Source organism: Clytia hemisphaerica, unplaced genomic scaffold (assembly GCF_902728285.1).
Source record: "Clytia hemisphaerica strain Z4C2 unplaced genomic scaffold, Clytia hemisphaerica genome assembly, whole genome shotgun sequence".
NCBI lineage: Eukaryota > Metazoa > Cnidaria > Hydrozoa > Leptothecata > Clytiidae > Clytia > Clytia hemisphaerica.
Window position 1 is genome coordinate 499,612 of NW_027103811.1, and position 21,955 is coordinate 521,566.

Genomic DNA, 21,955 nt, shown 5'->3' on the forward strand with positions numbered 1-21,955 from the left:
TGTTATTACATGCGATTACATGAGACCGTAAAATCAATTTTTCTTACAGGTACCACTGAGGTTAATAAATGGAGAATTTCATTCAATTAATATGAATAGATCAAATCATCCCAATCTTGGATTCAATTCAGACTTCAGTACCTTTTTTAGGCTTTAGAGGGGGTACATCACAAATTGGGCTATAAATAGGAAATTTCCTACCTTGCATAGGCTGCCCTTTTTTCAACATATTTTGAAAATATTTTTTTCTTCTTTCTGAAATAGAACTTTCAAGTCAAACACCTCCTTGTGGTAACTCGTAGGATTTTTTCCGGCGGTTTTAGCGCTTTGGACAGGTTTTATGATTTGTTGATTTTTTCCGGGTGGACTTCCCTCAAAATGAGGATATCCTAAAATAGCACAAAATTAGATTCCCTTGTATGAATCGCAGGCCTCTACAAGCAGCCTATAGATTCCCTGGCTTCTATTTTTACCTTGTATCTTTTCAAATGATCCCTGCATAATTTAATTAACAAATTTTCCAATAAATTTATGCGTAATTAACGCATACGTGCAATAAAATTAAAATGCATAAATTATAATTTATTGTTTTGAACGAAATTCAATCAACCGTGACGATTGACGTCAGTGCAAACAAGAAGTGCTCAAAAACATAAATCAAATCTTGTGAGTGGAGCCAAGAGGTTTTCAAAACAATACTCCTTTTATTGCACACACGGCCTGCCCCATCTCAGGTGTTTTTTAAGCTCAAATTTCATATCAAATATTTAATATACAAAACGATGAAAAACAAAGATTTTAATAATACATCCAAGTTCGCTTATGTTTACAAACTTGGAATATTTTTTGAATGGTAAAGAGGGTCGAAATGTTCACAATCTGCAGAGCTGGAAAATAAATATTAGAGCTCTTTTTGCAAAAGAAAAAGGGATTTCTCACTGTTTCTACCTTTGATGAGCCAATATTCACCTCAAGAAAGGTTTGAAGAGGGGATAAGAGAAGAATCAACAAGATAATAATATCTTTTTGTGATGATTATTTCATTTATTTGCTTTTTAAAAAACATTATTTTTCTTTTTTGATATTTTTCATTTCTCTCACACTCGTTTTCTTTACAATAACTTTCTGGAAAGGTTTGAAGCTATGAACCGTTTAAAACACGATGTTAAAAAGAATCCTTTTACTTTGAAAAGCTATGTACAAACTTTGCAGCTCTTTTCCTCTTCTTATATACAACTATTTACATTTTTTTTGAAGGACAAAAAAGTCAGAGGAGATGAATTTCTGTTTGATAGCTTTCTCTCAAAAGTGTAACACAAAAAATTCAACGATAGAGCTCTGCGATAAAAAAATTTCAAAAACCTGCCAAAGGATATCTCGACCAGGAGTGGACCCTTTGCTAACGAATTTGTTCAGTTTAAAAAAAATTATTTTCAGCTCTCTCTCAACTTCTTATAAAAAACTATAAACAGAAATTTCAACGTAAAAATATGATATATACAAAAAAATATGTAACAAAAGAAACAAAATTTTGGGCTAAAAATAAACAAAAAAAGCCCCTAGGATGCTTTTTTTTAGTTTGAAATTCGAAAAAAATTAAGAACATAATTTTTACTATAAAAAATATAGTTTCACTATCTTTCGTCTTTATTTACAATAAATATACATAAGATTACTGCAAAGCAGCCTATTTTTCAAAAAACAAATCAGACTTTAAAAATCTTAAAATTGATAATCGGAGAAGAGTTTTAATATCATCAAATCATGTGAGTCTTTTCAGGGCTAAGTGGCTTAAAAATCAATCTCATTAATACCTAGCTTTAAACTACTGCTGTAAATTTACCATTATTATTTAAAATACCATGTTAAATCTATCAACATTGTTTTTTGTTTTGATTTTTATTCTTTTTGACGTCCTTTAGAATAACACGAGAAAATGCTGATATACAGCCAGATTATTAACAGCAACAATTTCAAAGAGCCCCAAATTGACAGCCATTTGAAGTACTTCAACCATACCAAAACTCCGCTCTGTTATAGAATATCACCATCAAATGAATGTTCATACTACTGTTGGTTGTGCGGTCTCCTTGGTATAGTCCAAAACGTAAGATCTTGGCGATCCATAAGGAAAAATATCGGTTAAATCAAGTTCATTTTGTTCTGAGAAAACTTCCCATAATTGTTTCGCTACTCTTGATTTTTTGACTGATCCTCCTAAAATTGTACAACAAACTCCATTATGGAACCAGACGTTGCTGGATCGTTTTAATTTTTTGGAGTTAACTTTGAAAAGTCCTTGAAGTACTTGAGTAAGATAAGCGCAATATTCGTCGGTGATTAATACGATAGCATCAACACTTTCAACCATACCACTTGTATTTAACTGTTTCTTTAACATTTCAATGTCATATTGTTCGTTGTTAGCAGCAGAAAAATCTGAAGAGAAAAAAAAGAATGAAAATTTAAAAAAATTCTACGAAAATTGTGAATCAAATTATAATTGCAAGAAAAATAAGTGAAATGTATGAAATGAAATCAAAAAACTTAAGATAAGAAAGCTCAGCATAATTTAGAAACGACTTGCATAACAAGTTCAAATGAATGATGAAAAAAGACATCAAAAAGTTAGTAACTCTTACCATATAAAATAACGTCGTTGCCTCTTGCAGTTAAATGTCTAAGGACAATGTTGACTTGTTCTGCCTGATCTGGCCCGTGGGTACCAGTTATGGCTGAAATGATCAGAACTTTGCTGCTGAGCATTTTGAAGTGAATGTGAAAGATTTAGAAGTGTTGTGACGTTGCTGTGTCTTCTCCGAGGTCTTGCAGTGAATGGTGTTGTTTTGATCGAGAAATTTCTATTTATTGATTTCAGAAAAATGAAAGTCAGCTGGGTTCTAATCTCTATTGTGCGCTCTCGACCAATCAAATAGCTCACTTTATTATTTTTGTAAACAAAACTTCGCTTTAAAGGGCTTTCCTTTCGCCTTGTTTTGATTCCTTAATTAGATTTCGGGTTTTCCTTTGAATACGGGTTTCCTCTCAGTACATTCTTTCTTGACAAAATCAGGCAGGTCTTGTTACACGAGCTGGAGCAGAAAAAAACAGGAAATAGATGGAAAAATCTAGATGGACGAGTTAGAACATTTCATCAATATTTCAACCTCTTGATGTTAAATATTTTTGAAAACTTCTAAAACTGTAAAACTTCTTGACGATTTTCAGATTTTTTTGTCTAGACTTGGCATGCCCCATTTTGTCCAGAAAATTCGAATGTTTTTTGTTCGATTCGGCAAAATGAAACAAAAATGCAACACATTGCAACATTGCAACAAAATAAACAAATATGGCGACAGTTTACAAAATATCAAAACCTCTGGCATTGAGTCAATACGATCTCTCTTTGCCATGTTACTTTCGTCGAGTTTTTGGTCCATCATGGGATATTTTCTATGGACTACTTTCGGTCATGTCTTTCAGTCTCTGTACATGGTACGACCTCGAGAAAGACTTCTATCTCCTCCTTTTAAACAGTTATTTCGACCTGATCATATTCACCGATGCTTCTATGAGTTTATTCATCAGATTTTATCAAAGCATTCAAGTTATAGCTGTCAATCGATACATTGAGGCTTTTTATATTGCAGCGTGGAGTATGCTAGGATTCACTCTAGACCTCATCTCGTGCACACCGTTCCTTGCCGTTTTGTTTTTTATTCAAGTGGGAAATAGGACACTAGTCTATCAGATCATTTGTTTACTTCGATTTGGCAGATTATACACGACAGCTAGACGCTTTCTTGACAAAAGTAAGTGCTATCAATTTTGTAACAGAGATCATTTTCCCCAATTTTTGGCCCCAAAAAATATCACACCTCGAATATGATACTATTCTGAAGTTATGATGTAATTCTATTTTGTTTCTCATTTCAGCTCTTTACGAGCAAGTGACAGATTACGAGGACGAACCCTTCAATGATATTGGCCTCAGTGATTTTGCGAAAGAAGATCTCTTCAAAAAAGATGAAGAAATTGGCTCAGCATGGATAAGATCGTTTTGTTTTGGAACCTAGTTTTTATGGCCAGAAAGACTGATGAGATCATTGTATATCAGAGTTGGTGTGACGTGGGACTTTTGAAATGGACTCGTTGATCTTTATCCTGCTTTCACTTCCAATGGGGATTTTTGGAGGGTTAATAATTTTAATGACATTGTGATAGTTGATTAGTCATTTTTTCAATCAAGATTCTTTGTAACTTTCGTTTTACCTAATTCCAAAAAAAAAAGTTATATACCAAATAATAAATAATACCGGTCTAAAAAAATTGGTCAAAATTACAAAGTTAAAGTGTTTATGGATTACCATGGAATTATAACAAAATTCTAATGTTCGTACTATTTTCTAAATTGAGTTATGATATTTAAATTGTAAATTGATATACATAGTAATTATTTTGCCAGAAAAATGAAATGCCTTGCCGTCAGGATTTAAAATTGAATCCAACAAGTTTAGAATGGTACTCTTGGAGATCAAAGTTACACGTAGTTGCTAAAGCAAGGTTATTATGACGAATAAAATCTCTTGCTATAGAAATCAATTATCCTTAGAATTATCTTTCAGGTTAAAAGAACACAGACACACCTCCCTTTATGTGGCAATTTGAAATAATCTTGGTTTTAGTTACAGATTTCCGTAAATGCTATCTTCATTATACACTCACTACGATAATCTAATTTGTTGGCATTGAAATTATAAAGCTTGTTCTTTGGAAGAAAAAGGCTCAATTTGTCTGCTAAAAGGCTTTAGTAGTTTTATAATCCCTGCGACATGAAAATATTGTCTAAAGTTGACTAACTAAAACACGAAATTGATAATTAAGAGAAAACAGTGTCTTCAAAAAAAACACAAATTTCCAAAGTTCTTGACCCTAAAAACCTATATACATACATTGATTACGGGGATCGATAAAAATGATAAATTACGATAGGAGTTGATAAAATCCAAATCCTGATCCAATGTTTATGTACACCTTAAATTGGAAAATGTTTCGAGTATCCAAATTTTCCGAAACAAAGTTTCGCGAATAAATCATTTTTCAGCTCATTTCTAAAGAAGGTGAAAATCGCGAAATTCAATCCACTTAACGTAATGTTGGCGATTGAGGAATTTTGGCGATGGCACAAAAAGTCTGACACAAATTCAATCATAACCGCGAGTGTACTCAACTTTAAATGATGTTGTAGATGTTACATTGACGTTATTAGTCAGACGGTTGTGTCAGCTGGGAATGTGATTTAGGTCTAGAAAGCACGGTCCATATATTTCTGAAGTTTGGAATTGGAAAGACCACCATTTCGATGCCGTTGTTTCTTATCAAAGACCGTCGTGTCGTCACTTTTATCGTCGGTATCGGAAAAAGTCAAACTGTTCGCCGTGAATTTGTCTGAAAAATAGAAGAGAGAAGGAAACCGTCAGAAGGAAAGCCTTTTTCAATATATTTTTGTAATTTTACAGCCCCTGGTTTTTATTCAAGGGACTTGAGCTAGTTTGGTTGGTTGAAATAAAGGAAAGAAGAGTCTTAGGAGAATAACGAGGAAAATACAATTTTGAGACAAATGAACAAGTACGTAGGGTCATATTCCAGAAATCTTGTCATTCGACGCAAGACAAAAAGTAAAAAATATTGATGTATTTTGAAACGTCGAATGTGCACTTTTTAATGTGTTTTTGTGCATGCAAATTATTTTTCAATGTTACTCATAACCCCCTAAAGATATGAACCAAAGCGCATTTTTTTTCTTTTTCCGACCGAACTTTCATTTTCAACTTTTTGCAAACAGCAGCAAATTCTTTTTAAAAAAACCTACACCTTCGTTTGGAATTAGGGAAATTCCCGGTGGACATAGTGCGATTTTTTATTTTTCTGCGTTTCTCAGCAACTTTAGCTGAGTGAGCTGATGCAATGTTTCACAAAATTCTTTTATGATGTTATCAAAAACTTTCGATTTCCAGAAAATATGATTTAATCAGAATATGCAAAATGATGTAATTTTAGAAGCTTGGAAGAGGAGAAAAAATTTCTTCATCCAAGGAAACACTGTTGAACGTTGAACTCTTGCTAGGCTAGAATATTCCATACTGTATGTATCCAAAAGAATCGTTCTAGACAAGATGTAAGATGATGTAATGTTGAAAAAGGGGTTTCCACTGCATAGAATTTATTATCATCGCAGGGCGTATTTGAACTACACTACAATAACAAGATATCATACAGACAATGTGTACAAAAATTTGCGAGGGCAATCAAGTTTTTCGAAGCAGTACGTGATCGATCGAACAGCGAGGAATAATAAATCTTTTTACTCATTTTCTGCATAAATCGTAACTGTGTGACGAAAATCGAAAATATTACGTTTTGTACATTTGTGGCTCTTTATTATTATATATTATTCGGCTTTTTCTGATCTTTTGTTGCGTGCTCTGTGTACCGAATCTTCAAAGAAAAATGTGGCGCATTTCTTTGATCTTATTTATTTGGAACGAACGATTCGAACGCGTTTTCAAATGCAGCTTCAAAAGGGTGGTAATTTTTTTTACGGCGAAAAGAATCTCACAAAGAACTAGTTTAGTTAGCTAGCTCGTAAACCACAAATTGTAAGCAGCTCAAACTACGAGGTGCGAAAATGAAACGTTAACAAAAAAGAAAATCATAAAGAAACGCAACTCAGACGTTTCGCATCAAAAACGAAGTGAAAACCCCTCAAAAGCCACAGGGGGTGTGTCCTTAAAGAGGCAGCACGCGATTTTTATGAATTATGAAATAGTCAAATAATAAAAGGAAAGAATATGAAACGAAATGAAAACGTTCGTGACTGTAAACTGTGGTAAATGATCAATTCGAAACTCTTGTTCAAATGTTTTATTTTCATATTTTGACGTGTTTTAGTAAATCGATGTTCGCGTGCCCGAAGATGTGAAATGATTTCCTCGTTGTAAGAACATTTTTCAGAGAGAAGACCTTGCACTTAGTGCTTCTTGTTCACAAATCAAACAACCTGCGTTAAAGTATTGTAAAACGTTTTCAGCCGAAAGCATTTTCCTCCCAGAAAACCAGAGAGAGCACTTTTAAATATTCACTCAGTGGAAAACGACCTCTCCTCGATGACAAAATGACTGCAAAAGTAATACAGCATACCATTTTCGTCAGAATACGCTACGCCTATGACTAGTTTAGCTTTCGCGATCTAACTGACCGCAAAAACGGAACTATTTTCAGTTTACCCCCTCCCTGTAAACGCATGAATTTAGATTGTTGAGCCCTTCAGGAAAGGGGTCGCTCTTGTCATCTTTCCCAGGAAAAGCCTGGACATCAGTTCATGCATAGCTCTCCGAGTTAAAGAGTTCCCTAGCTAGTGCTTACAAAAAATTAGTACAGCGATGAGGTGCTTTAGTGATATCGCGTGAAGTTAAAAATAACTTCTATTTCTATTGATCAGATAAACCATCATAAAAACGAAAAATTTATTTAAAAACCTGCTGTCTTGAAAAGTGATAAGAAGTGAGGGAGCGAGAACAAGCGAAGTAAAGCCAGCGAGAATCAAATTCAAGTTTATCAGCCCCTGAGTTTATCGAATATATTTTTGTAACATATGTGGACTCTCTACTCTAAACATGTCTTTTACAGCGAATATTTCTAAAAGCTAGGTAGGTCATCGGAAAAGTTCGTGCTGTCGACAAAATCCACTACTCGCGGAAACTCTGTGTCAAAAACACAAGAAAGTAAAGCGTCCACGTAATATCTCATGGACTACCCGTACCATTTTCCAGACCAGTCAAATACGCATTCTGTAGGAATTGGAAGCAGTCATTTGTGGTGATACTAATTTCTTCCTTAATTGGAAAAATGTTGAAATCGTCTGCAATATTTTTTGGCAATATGAGAAATCAAGCGGATATCCACTTTTAATGAGGGTACGCATGCAAAATACTTAATGCGCTCCATGAAAATAGTTGCGATTTCAATCAGTCTAATCTGAAAAGCACGCATCTAAACAACCGCGCTTGGCAAAAATGACTACAGCCTAGCATTACTGGCATTTCGTTTACAAATTACCTTATCGGGGAAAACTTCGTCGGGGAAAAGTGACGAAATTTTGGAAAAGTGACGAATATTTTCCCCGACGAAAATTTTCCCCGGCCTTAATGCGTTTACCAACTACCAGCAAGTGACGAATTTTTCCCCGACGAAGTTTTCTCCGATAAGGTACGTGAAGCCCAAATTTTAGCTCGGTTTTTTCGACAATATGGCTTTGAAAAGAGTTCAACAAGCCTTCCACCAGCTGACAGATTCATCTTACGTTCTATGAATGTTGTGAACGTTAGATAAACGTTGAAAGAACGTTGTGTGCCGGCTAGGATTCAAAGAATCATCAGATTAAGTTCTCCTTAAAGAATTGTTTAGAAATTATACAATATTTTGTTGCATGAAAACTGAAGTAGAGCGATCGACCAAAGTGTGATGACAGAAGCTTCAATTACACTCGAAGAAAACAGAATGGACATTTGTGCTACTATAATGCAAAGATGAAAAATCACATAACTTGAGAAGGCTGTTATGCAATTGGAGCTAGAAGAGATATTTCTTTTGGCAATAACACGAGAATGTGTGATGGTACGGTCCTTATCAAAGGTTACAGAGAGAAGACAGAGCAGTATAAACGAAGATCTCTTGTGTTGAAACCCTTACAGAATACTCAAGCGTACCTTAACACAGATCTTATTAGGACTAAGTTAAGGGCTCTGACCATAGTGAATTTTTCATAATTGCCGTGTTTAAAATGTGTTTTCTGACTGATGTAACCAACAAAACTATGGCATGTTATACATTTTCTGTTAGACAAACTATTCCTGAATCTGAAAATTCAAAAATTGCATTGAAAAAGTTTGATGAAGAAGAAAATGAAGACTTTTGCGAGGAAGAGTATTTCAACTTTGAAGAGCTTAGTTTCGGCGAAGAAAAAACATTTTGAAAAAATTTTCGCTGTAGATGGTGTATCTTTTACCGAACAATAAAAATTTTTGCGGAAAATTTTTGTAAATGCTTCTTTGTGTCGAAATCTTCAAAATAGTGGTTTTTCATCAATTTTTCATCTGGATTTTGCTTAAAAAAACAGTCATAACTTTTGACACATCTTTTTAGAAAGATTTTCAGCAAAATTTAGAATAGCTCAATTCTTTGCGGACAGTTTGAAAGAAGTTCGAAACAAAAAGGTTAATTACCCATTAAAACTTAGCACTTTTTATAAAAGAAGGTGATGCAACATATTATTAACGTCTTTTTAAAGTTCATAACGTCATTTTTGCAATTAAATTCTTAATTACTCTTAAGGGATTTGATTAAAAAGCAATTTATAAAGGCAATTCTTTGTTAAAAGTGTTAAAGAATCTAAAACATAACTTTTATGTTCAGATACTAAAATCAATTTTCTGACTATGGTCAGAGCCCTTAAGATATGGATCAATGTTAGACTTATAACGTCTAAAACGGGGTGTAGGGACAAGACATTACAGGGAAAAAGAAACAGTTTTGAAGTTTTCCAGCCACTTGCATAGGTCTTCGTTTGTTGACGAAAAAAAAAACTATATTGCTATACTTTGGACGGTATCTATAGGAATACAAGATATTGTGAAATATCCGACATGGCTTATAAAAAGCACAAACGCTCAGATACGGCCCCGGCGTCAAACAAAGAAATTCAAACGGAGAGTGTCTACAATCATATATTTGCTAACGGGTGTACAAAGTAAAGCAATTACATCACCACAAGCCGCAAAAGATGTGCAGGTGTTAGATATTTACTTTGATAATTTACTGATAATTAAAGAGGTGATAATTTTTTACTTCTCGTAATTGGTATAGTTGAATAATTGTCAATTTTCTAAGTTGATACAGGGAGTGATTACTTGAGTTTGAGTTTAAGTGCGAAGTTAACCACTGAACAGCTGATTAAAGATAGCAGAATGAGGGTAACAGCCTCAAGAAAGACGTAAATAGTGAGAAATTATTAAGAAATGCCGCATCCCTTGATTTGACAACCGGCACCAAAGCCCGCATGCGTAACCACATGTTAAAGATGGACTGAAAATTCTTGAAAAGAAAGACGAAAATGCACAATGTATGACGCAAAATGGATGAGGTTTTTCATGCATAAAAAAAACATAAAAAACTTCATGACACATCGTATATTCAAATAGACTGATATCATTTTTTCAGATACTGCCACAGAATCAGTTTACACGTCATTCTACCATACGATATTACATTTCGGGGTTTCCAAAGTCATGTAAAGGAAAACCCCTTTAAAATTCTCGAATTGAATTATTGATGAATTCGGAGTTATCAAAGAAAGGGTTATATGGAAACCCCGAGCACCTATCAAATTCGTGAAAAGGGATTATGAATAAAAGAAACACCCCCTATTTCATCAATTCAAGGGGTTTTCCTAAGAAATAAAAGAAAACCGCAGAGTACCAGCAATAATGTTAGAGGAAAACCATATAATTCCCATGAGTGAAAAGGTGAAATGGGGTTTCCAAATTTTCGAAAAATCTGACAATCAGCTCGTAATCAGCTGAGTGAAAAAATGTTTTTCTTTTCAATAAATTTCCTTTTGAACTCAAAATACACCTATTTTCGTGTTTCTTTCCCAGTCCAACAGTGATGGGGTCCTATAGATATACATTTAATTAATTTGGCAAACGTTTTCCTCAAAACATACTCTGTCGTTACATTCATTTGAGCCTATATAGCAGTTATTGCTGCTACACGATATATAGCGACTTCATATAAATGTACACAAAAAGTCACGAGAGATTGATGGAACGTAGAAAGTCTCTTATAAGAACAAGAAGTTATAGGAGCACCCCTAAGCGTATAGTATAACAAGTGCTGCAGGACAATTCCAATTTTGGGTTGTAACTGTTCACCAAAAATCAAAGCTTACAAACCATTCCAACGACGAAATTCCTTTCACATTGAATAGTCGCTTTTCTGGTATTCTAGAAGCCACAAAGGCTGCCCTAGAAAGCTTGGGAATCAATTGAATGAGCGATAAAGATTTAGATTTCTTGGCAACCGCCGTTGGCGTTGGCGATTTTTATCACGGCACAGACTAGCTGGGAAATCTTTGAATTCGACCTAGCTCCGCTCTCTGCATTGGTCTTAAGATGATCAACAAAGAAGATGTACATACAGCATAAGATGTCTACAATATTCTAACAAGAAACTTAACACGTAGATAGAAGATATTGCAAACCCCGTTCTTTAAAAATTTGTCGCTGTTTCTCAGCTGATGGAAGGGAAAATAATGGGAGATCAGACACGTCAAGATGGCGGCAAAGAGGCGAAAAGCTTCACAGTTTTTCGCATGGAGGGTTTCCTCTGTATCGACCATTTTAATTTAAAGGGACATTTTGAATAATCGGCTTTCTAAATTGACGAAAATCAAATATTAAAAACTGAACGCGGACACAGTGTGAATGTAAGCAGATTTTCAAAACAAAGAGCGGAAATAAACTGTTTATATCATTGCACTGATTACCCCTGCTCGAACGTTCAAATTTGATTAAGCTTATGTCCGCCACTTTGTTCGTTTAGCCCTAGTACAAATTTAATTATTTACTGAACATCTTGTCAAGACTAATCTAGCCTTAGTGCTAACCTATCGCTAGCTTGACAACAAGATCTCTCTCGAAACATCTCAAGGAAAGCAATCCTAAAAAAGTGATCTTTCAATATTGGAAGGAATTTGTCGATTGTGGACCTTTAAGACATATCTTGCATCCGGAAAGAGTTGGAAGCTTTTGACTGAATTTCTTACTAATTATGTTGTGACTGAGCTGACAAATACTTTGTTATTCCAATTGCCAAGTATCCTTTATTACATAGTTTAGAGCAAGATAGGTTGAGTCGATTTCTAGGTCTTTTTTTCAACCAATGCCAGAGAAATATCGGCCCTTTACGACCTCACTTTGATAGAGCGATATTTGATCCCTTTAGCGTGAGTTGAGAGATTTTCAAATTAGTAATTCGAGATGGCAGTGTTGTCTCACGTAAAATAAACTTTGTAACAAGAGAGTTATAAGGACCTCATCTTAATATTCTGATCGTACATATTTTTGATTGAGTTCAAGGGTTGCAAAACACACCATAATGGGCTTTTCACATATATTTCAAGAGAGAAACTTTGCAAAAATTTCAATTCGAACATAAAGAATACAGTTTTACAGTTTTTTACAAACATATTTAGTAAGTCAAGCTCTCTGGGTAAATATAGGTAGACCAAAAGTCTATTATGACGGAAGCAAAGCTAGAAATCTTCTCTAAACAGGAACAGACGCTCTGAAAAGTCATGCATACCACTGCTAGAATAAAATGACATCTCTGAGAGCTTGTTAAAAGCCTTAAAATTTCACGTGATAGCCTGGCCAAACCTCAAAATGTCGAACGTCTTAAGAAAGGTTTAGCACATGGTTCACTTGGAAAAATAATATTTTGTGAGGCCGAAAAAAAGTTCAGATTAAACCGAAGATTATCTTCTAATGGAACGCGAAAAATGTAACTGAAGTAATCTTCTTAACCGAAAAGAAAAATCGGAACTTTTCATAAGATTTTAGTTGAGGGCTGGTTAGATACAATTTTTAGGCCTTTGGAACCAGTTCCGAGTGCATAACTTAAAAACTGACAAAAAAAGACTGATGGCCAATAATGCTATTTAGAGGCCCTATTATTTCTTCATGAAATCCATATTCTACGGAACTGCAATTTAATTCTAGATTTGCTTAAGCTGGATGGGCGAATGTATTTTATCAAACTGTTTACATGCTGAAAAACCTTAATCACGTTTACAACGCATGATACGTAAGGACCGAAAAAAAGACTCTCGAGCAGAAAAGCCTTCCTCATGTCAAATATTGATCTATATCTTGTTAGCTCAGCAGGAGAACAAACCATCAAGCGGTTATCATGCAAAGAACTACAAATTTACATTCTGTGGAAACCGAAATCGCAAGTTTGCAAATTTAACAACGTAGATAGAGCTGGTGTGTTTAACCAGGGTTGTTGAATCACTAATAATTCATTTGTTTGATAAATGATGAAGAACACAAATAAACAACCTAAATTGCTGATCATGCGTTATCCAGTATTTCTTCAAAGTGAGTTGATCTAACGTCAATCGTAGTTTAGGAAATCAAACTCCCTTGGCTTGGGCTTTAAAAACATACATATAACACTTGAACCAGCACTAAGATAACCAAAAAAGGCACGCGCGTCCAGATTCATTTGTCCTAAGTTTAAGTCCTCTGATATGACGTCAGGGGGCATTAGAGAAAGGCGCAGAAAAGCAGTACTAGATTTTTGACCACTTTCGAGAATGAGAATTGAGCTCTAGCCCCAGAAGGATAATCATAAAATTACGGATATTTCTATATAGCCTAGTCATACAGAGAGGTAGATTGATTGAAATCGTATATTGCATACCTTTTGGGATCATGAGCATTTCATCTTCAGCTCCATCGGGATCGGTACTTCTCAAGGCTCGATACCTTGCACGTCGCACGTTCCTCTTTTTCCTGAAGAAAAAAATAATCGAAAGTTATGATTACTATTGGTATTCAAACTCGTGCTCAGACCCTTTGTTCGCCTTGTTATGGTTCTGATAGCGCTCACACATTGTATCACGTCGACCAGCAAAATCAAAAATAGTTGGTGCAAGTGGCTCAGGGTACGAGCTTGAATGGTATGTGATGAGATCCCTTGAGCGGGGGTTAAGACAGGACAGTGGCCACAAGGGGATGTTCATTTTTCCCACTGGGTTTGTCTTTTATGTATCCCGAACCGCTGTGACAATTAACAACGAGTGGAACGCCCTAATTAGGATCCCTCAAGGTTGGAAGTTCATGATGTGATTTAGGTGGTATCAAGGCAATTAGCGATATGTGAGGTAACCGCATTTGAGGTACAGAGGAGGCATTCAAAAGGTTGAAGGTGTCTAAATCCAATAAATCGTTGAGAAGCCACCTCAAAATCATTATTGCACAACAAACAGATTACGTCACGATTATAAAGAACCATTAACGATGAAAGTAGTAGCAAACATTCTGCTTTCTAAGGGTGTGTTACCATTAGGAAAGATGACGTCAGGCAGGAAGAATATGACGATTTAGTTTCAGAATTACTCATCAAATGGACAATCACGAGATAATGATAGAAGAGTTGGACGCTTTGTTGGGTGGGATAATTAGCTTGCGCATAAAAATGCCATTAGCCGATTTTCGTTAATTACAACAGGAGAAATAAACATGACATTGGCATTCTTATTCCTTTTATTGGCATTTCATCAGGAACACATAGATCTCTGCATAAAGAAAACAGGAGACAAACAAATTCTTCCAAACATTTTTTGATCCACTCGCTTATTCGAATAATTCTCTAAATCGAACTAAAGTGATTATTTTCCGAATATTTATCTTAACTTCGGTGAAAAATGCCGGTATCTTGAATATCGAATAAAAGAATGGCAACTGGAATTTCATGGAAATATAGATGTACTGGTCAAACTAAGGACGCCAGATACACAACTTTTGAAGAAACAGATCTACTATCCGACTCTTGGAGTACTGAACATCACAATAGATCAATTAATCAAACTTATTGGTTTGATTTGAATAGTTCAGAAATTTCTAAGACTAAATTTCCTGCTTTACAGGGCGAAAATCGTCAACAATGGGTCGGTCGACGTAAAATGCACTTGAAATTTTGGTCAGGAGTAGAGAACCACATGTAATTATTATGAAATAAGAAACCTCGTTTGCCTCAAATAATTGTTTGTAAGTGCATCTCATGTTTCACACCTACGCAAAAAAACTTGACAATTTGATGCAAGAATAACAAAACGAATGGAAATTAAATGCCTTCAAAATAACATTAGAAACTGATTTCCTTATATAGCTTTGTTTTGACTAGGACTTTGATTGAAAAAATTATAGGCTTTTGAACCGACTGTAACCGAGACAAAAACACGGGAATCCGATGTTCAAAATATCCGGGAGGTACGACATTGGAATATCATGAAAAATGAAGAAGAAGAATAACTTAGCAGAATGACCGACAAAACTTTTCATAGGAAATGACTTCATTTGTCCAGTAATGGGAAGTATGGGAAAATTACTGGTAAAAAACTTCAGGATTAGCAAATATTTTTTAGGTGAGCAGTCGAGTGAATTGTGAATTGAATTGGCCCTTCATACCGTGTTTGAGGATGATGTTTTTGAAGCATGAATTGATACAGTAGTGAATCAAACACTGCCCACAAGATGTACTGAATCACTATATAGAGGAAACCCAACTGTATAGTATAGAGGAATGCTTTGATTTTCTTGAATATCATAATCAGCATTCACTAAGCTTATGTATCAGAATACGAAAAATGGAAAAACAACTCAGAACAGATGCTAACTAAATGTTTTTATACGAACAAACTATATAAGAACATAAAGCTTCAATGGCCAAAATATAAAGTTCAGAACATTTTCAGGATTTACGAACTCGAACACCTAATTGCTTAGGAAATCGCAAAAAAAATACGCCAAAAAATATTATAATGAGAATATTTTAAGAACATTAAAAAAGTTAAGAACATCAGAAGGCTTCAAAATTTTGGACTTTCTAATAAATAAAAGAACGTGCATAAAAATATGGTATTAAAAATTCATTTTTATGGTTAGGTATGTAATGCAAAAACAGTTCTAAATATTCAGTTTTTCGTGCTTCAATTGACGTCACGGTTAAATGACGTCACAATACGACTTGTACAATATTTAAAATGGTAGCTGTGAGCTGTATATGAACCATCTTTGCATGTTTGTTAGTTTGATAAGGAAAACCGTGCAAGGTGTGAAGTATTTATGAATTATTAGTTCGTGTTTTTTTTCTATATTCATTAATTCTTTTTCAAATATTTCTTTAAATTTTAACAAATATATCAAATAGAAAATTTGTTTAAATTATGCCACGAGGTTTGAGAGAGCCAGTGAAAACCCTCCGAATATTGTTCTCGTGAAAATGTGAAAAGGTTTATAGTTTCCTATTTAGCAGATGCAAAAATACTCTAGGGGAAAGGGCCTGAACAAGGAACCCCAAGGACTATTTATTATTGCCTACTCAAACATTTCTCCGAAATCAAAAACAAATTATGCAAAAATAGGGCTCCTAAAAACACTCCAGTTTGACGTTATAGGCGCCTGAGTGAGGTCTAAACTACACTGCACCCTGCCAATGTTTTTCAAAACTATAGATAAAGAGAAATAGAAGTTTATATAACCGTTCACAGCGGGGTTCTTGGCTGAACTTTTCTTTGACGGTAGACAAGAACGTGATCGAAATCTTTAAAAAGGTCGCTCTTTATTTCTGCTACCAGAGGAAAACCCTTGCTTTGTTACCAACCAGGTCAGTAGCTGGAATACCTTGAAAAACCAGCTTTCTTTCTTGGTGAAATAAATTGGCGGAATTGCGGAATCGGGTACCCCCTGAGCCCCCTCCCCTCCTTATAAGTATAGAAAAAATATTAAAATCACATAGTCCTATACAATAGTAGACATTGTACTATACCAAACTCAGTGCTTTTAATGGAGCACCATTAAATCTTAGAAATCAAATCATATTTCTGGGTTCTTTTAGGTAGTGTTGGCTAATATTCGGTCTCAGTTCAATCAGCTTGTAAATGAAACTTCAACACGACACAATAGGACAATTCGTGGGACTGATAGGGCCTGTGGAGCCAAACGAGTTGATTTCTAAGCACATAAACCTGTAGAAAAAAATGTTTTTTCTGGAATATGTTTATGGACACTTTGAGCAATTTAGTCCCAAAAGAGTTCTAAAACACATGGACAAGTAATTTAAAGAACTTTTTGTATGTTGTGATGGTTGATCAAAGAAATATAGAAAAGTTTGATTGAATATATATTAAAAGGGGAAAAATAATTAATTATACCAATATTTTCTGATGAAAAGGATCAAAATGGGTTAATGGGGGTAACACGAGGTTTATGTGAAAAGTTTTGAAGTTTTATATCGAAAAAAAAAAAGAAAAATGTTTTTTTAAGTCGTTTTATCAAAAAAGGTAAATATAGAACGTTTGAGATAAAAAAAATATAGAGAAAAATAATCTAGATATAAAATTTTGATATCAAAAAGTGTAATAAAACACTTCATTTTTTGAGTAGATCCTTAGCATAGCAACTACTATTAGAAGCTCAGAGCTTCTTTTAAAGTGTTTTAAAAAACTTTATAAAATATCAATCAAATGTGAAAGAAAACAACATGGGGTATAAAACCCTTAGCCCCCTCCTCCTCTTTTTTAAATCCTTGGTATTTTTCCATCGAGGTCAGGTTTCATGCAGGAAAAAAAGAAGTTCTCCATTATTGATTTAATACCAGTGATGAAATATAGATAGATGGGATCAAAACTCGGTTGAACTCGCTAAAAATGAGGTACAACTCGGTAAAAGTGAGGTACAACTCGAAAAAACATCATATCATTATAGAAAAAGAAATATCGAAAAGAATTGGTGTATCAGCCCAGAATCAGCTGTTCAAGAATAGAGGATGAAAATTCAGAACGGCTGAAAATTATTGTTTAGGGGTATGAGAGATGCCATATATAGGTGTTCAATACGTATGAAAACATTCATTAACTGGTCTTAGATCAAAATTTTGAACATTCTGCGGGATAGTGTAGGCAAATTTTGCAGACCAAAAATTTTCTGTTTGAATTAGTTGTAGACTGTCTGTACGAGAGCCTGGAACGCCTCGCCAGAAAGCAGAATGCATGTTTTTGATATCGAGAAATTGGAAAAATCTTCATGAGGAATTCTTCTCTTTTTCTTGTTTATCACAAAAAATGATCTTTTTCATCGATTTTCGTGTTTTAGCGGTGAAAATGTAATAAAAAGAAAAATGAAGAGAGGACCTTATCTCCGCCATCTTGTTTTTGCGTACATTGTATTTTCGATTATGCAAGAATTATGAAACACACCTTTTTGTTAGAACAAGTGATTCTTAGGAGAACTTTGACTTCATATTCTTCGTGATTTCCAGGCTCATATGTTCTTTTCATGTTTTTGATAAGCGAACTTTATTTAGTTATTGGCTTGAAATGAAAATTTCTTTAGCCATTTCTGAAAGCCTGTAATTTTTCTCAGCCATTTCTCTCAGCCTTCGTCCAAGTTTGAGCCTCTTATTCTTATAAAAAACGTGTTAAATTTTTAAAGTAGAATGTATCTTCACTCAGTCCCAGGTCCTTTTGATGAAGCTCAAAGATGCAGATACCACAAAGGGGCCTATCATAAGGTGTAAGAAAAAGGGGAACGAGATATGTGCTTCCATCCATTTCCTGGAAATGAAACTTTGTATTTTCACGATAACAGCTTCCCCAATGTTGGTTATTGTGTTTTCCGTTTTCAGTCGATCGATTATAAAGGATTCTATTTCCTAAACCCTGTGTACTCTGGATGCTAGTAGCACGAAACGTAATTTCAAGTTGTTTTTACTCTGTACCAGAGTGTACCTACGTATAAGGTAGCGTAGTACCTCTACATTACAGTAATTCAGTGATACAGAAAATCTAAGGACTGAAAACTTGAAAGTCAGAAATTTTTAACTTGCTGAAACTTTTGTGACACTCTGTACCAGAGTGTATCTCACGTAAACCGTAGCGTACGTAGTACGGCAATAAATTTTGAAATTTCCGTAGATCTAGGGTCTGTTTACAGACATGGGGACAAATAATCTTTAAAAGGAGGCCTTTACGTTAGAAAATCTTTATGGAACGTCGATACACTCTGAAACAGGGTAGATCGTTTCAGAAAACCCTTTGAAAGCTTCTAGAAAATTCCCTAATGAACATTTCCATTAACTATCATTCTTAGAAAATCGAAAGTACAATTTTATTTTTTTCAAATGCAGACATAAATATGTGTCATTTTGTATAAAAAGGCACTCCTAAGTGACCTTAAGAGGTATATTTGGTAAAAGAAAACATAGGTCTCCTTTTGAAATCAACATTTTTGAATTTCATAATTTAGCCTGTGCAAAAAAACATGACAGACCTTATTTAGATATTTTTAGGATACATTATCAACTTTCAGAGGTATCAACTTCGTACCAAAATCTATTTTTTGTCCATCTTATACAAACTAGTACGTCATAAAGAGGGTCACTTTACAGAGGCCTTCAACACTGAATATTTTAGGGCCGAAACATGTAGTCGGGCCTTAAAGTAATGTTGTATCAGTTGAGAAATTTTCCAGAATACGTTTGAAATTTTCAGCCAAAGCTCTACCAGGCAGGGTGTTAGGGAAATATGGTGATAGACTCTCTACCTTCACTCACATGTCTCTCTCAATCCGGCTGATAATCGAAGTATCGATTGACGTCAAATGAGCTTAGTAAAGCTCAAAATTGCAGATGTAGAACGATAAACTCGGTATACAAAGACTTATAGTTGAACATTTAGCAGCAGAGGTTATATTGATGTGACTTCTGGTCCAGCGTCGTTAAAACATCCACCTGATGTTCATAACGTCCATAGAATGTTGAAATAACAATAGCTTCTTTCCAACGTGACCAATTAATTTTATATCAGGGAAACAGCCTAAATTACCATGTTACGAAACAAGGGCGATGATGAAAAAATGAGGTCAAGAGATAATTGACAAAGCAAGACCAAATAGATAACCACAACCTAAACCGTTTACAATAATTAAAGAAGTGGACCTTAAGACCTAACTGGCTGTGACGTTTGATTGGTCCAATATGAGAACAGTTTAGAGATGGGAAAAAGTTTATTACTTATGTTCATAAAGTACGATGCAAGTATCAGTGAAAGCTGGCACACAACGTTCTTTCAACGTCAATTTAATGTTCACAACGTCCATTAGACATTAGATGAGCGTTGAAACAACGTTGTGTGTCAGCTGGGAAAGTACTGGGCCTAAAAACACTTTTGATAGCTATCGACTAGAAGAAATTTCCCAAAACGAGTGCTTTAAAATAGCAATTAAGTAAGGAAAGAAGCATACGTTATATAATTACATCGAGACCAGCCTTTTTGAACTAAAGATCAGGCAGTTAACAAATTTATAATCATCTGACAACCGTAGGAAGGAAGGAGAAGAGAAATTTGAGCGTACAATTGACTCTTGCTTACTCGTATTTCTTTTATTCGAATCTTTCTATAATTCGAACTGATTTCCAGCCCCCATCAAAGGGAGGAACCCTTTTAAAATACTTTTTATAATTCGAATCTCTGTAATTCGAACAAATAAGATCCATCAAATTTGTGACATTTTAAGATTCAAGATTTTATTGGCCACTACCGTTAATGAGCTTTAAAATAGAACTTTGAGAGCCTTACGATTTCTTTGGGGTGAAACCATGGAGGAGAAAACCCATCCGAGTTGGAATTAGGGAAAGTCAACGAATTCCGTGGTCAACTGTATAGGATCACGTTCAGGGCTGGCTTAACTTCTTGTACTACCCTTGTCCGAAAATTTGAATAAGTGATCACCTCGACATAAAGTTTGAAATGCTCAGTGAGTCATCTGAGGAGATCACCAAACCCAGCCCGCACAAAACGTTGTTTCAACGTTTTTCTAACGTTCACAACGTCCATATAACGTTATATGAACGTTAAAACAACGTTGTGTGCCAGCTGGGAACTGACAGGGTAGTTTTGAGAGAGCAACCACAGTTTTTCTGAAACTAACATGGAATTTCAAAAGTGATTATGGTATTGGCAAATCGATCAGATTAATCATAGTGTAATACGATCCTTAAATCTTAAGGTAAACAAATTCACTTGATTATATTGTAAGCACTAAATCTTTTTGTTGGGACGTTGCATTTGCTAATACTCCAATCTTATGTACCAAGTTTTTAAGCTTGCATTAGGTCGAAAAATCGACAAAACCTAACCAAATGAAGCAGACTTTATAGCACGTGATGTGGTTCCTTGGTTGAAGTCATGTGCACCCAAATGATTTCCCTCACAAACACATACATAGCAAAACATAAAAACAATACTTTGTGAAAATACACTTAGAAATCTGTAAATCGTAAGATCTAAAAACGCAAGATTAAGCAATTTTCCTCTAACATCTCAGATGTGCATCTGCCACTAAAAAGTTGATACTAAAGTCAATAACAAGCATGTTAAGCAGTAGATACCTTTTCAATTTACACATCCCAATTCTGACAAGTACCCAGCTGGCACACAACGTTGTTTCAACGTTAATCTAACGTTAAATGGACGTTGTGAACGTTAGATTAACGTTGAAACAACGTTGTGTGCCAGCTGGGTACTCTCACAAGAACACTGATTTTTCCCGCAAGTTGAAAAAGAATTAATGACTTTTGAGGATAGCTGGCCTATCTCGGTAATAAAGTTCGAAATGCAAAGTAAGTTTTAAAATTTGTGGCAAGCGATATCGAAGTCATCGGGAATTGGGAATGGCAATGCGACAACAATCATTGAAAGTAGTCCAGCCATCACATATTAGCGACAGGGACAGTTACAAAACCTTCTTTCGTTTGGTAAAAGCGTTTGAAATTGATGACGAATTTCGACATTTTTGATAAGAGATAAAAGTGTGAGATTTGACTAGTAGCAGAAGCATTGTTTTTGTTTTGGAAAAAACATCCACCATTATGGATTGACGACAATATCCACATAAAAATAAACTTCTTGTTGTTGGACACGTCAATTGTGGTCATGAAGAGATCGGTCAACCTCTAATGAAGCAATCATTGTGTTTTCACCTCTATGCAGTTTAATGGAGTGCTTTATTTCGCTCGTCCAGATAACCAACTTGTAAATTGTAATTTTCCG

General features: G+C 34.8%; 2 protein-coding genes across 3 annotated transcripts in view; both read right to left on the reverse strand.

Moving 5' to 3' along the window:
* Positions 1-1,021: 1,021 nt before the first annotated feature.
* Positions 1,022-2,836, reverse strand: LOC136806585 (uncharacterized). Its single transcript, XM_067063175.1, has 2 exons — positions 2,643-2,836; positions 1,022-2,439 (listed from the first exon to the last, which is right to left on the reverse strand). Exons 1-2 carry the CDS (start codon positions 2,764-2,766, stop codon positions 2,063-2,065), a joined length of 501 nt encoding a protein of 166 aa, XP_066919276.1. The 5' UTR covers positions 2,767-2,836; the 3' UTR covers positions 1,022-2,062.
* Positions 2,837-4,825: 1,989 nt separating this feature from the next.
* Positions 4,826-21,955, reverse strand: part of LOC136806586 (dyslexia-associated protein KIAA0319-like protein) — a 66,557-nt gene continuing 49,427 nt past the window's right edge. The window contains exons 19-20 of one of the 2 annotated variants that reach the window (XM_067063177.1): positions 13,546-13,637; positions 4,826-5,448 (exon numbers count right to left, since the gene is read on the reverse strand). In XM_067063177.1, the coding sequence (XP_066919278.1) occupies positions 5,306-5,448; positions 13,546-13,637 (235 nt within the window). In that variant the 3' untranslated portion in view covers positions 4,826-5,305. The remainder of the gene's footprint in view (positions 5,449-13,545; positions 13,638-21,955) is intronic. The other variant, XM_067063176.1, reaches the window with a different exon arrangement.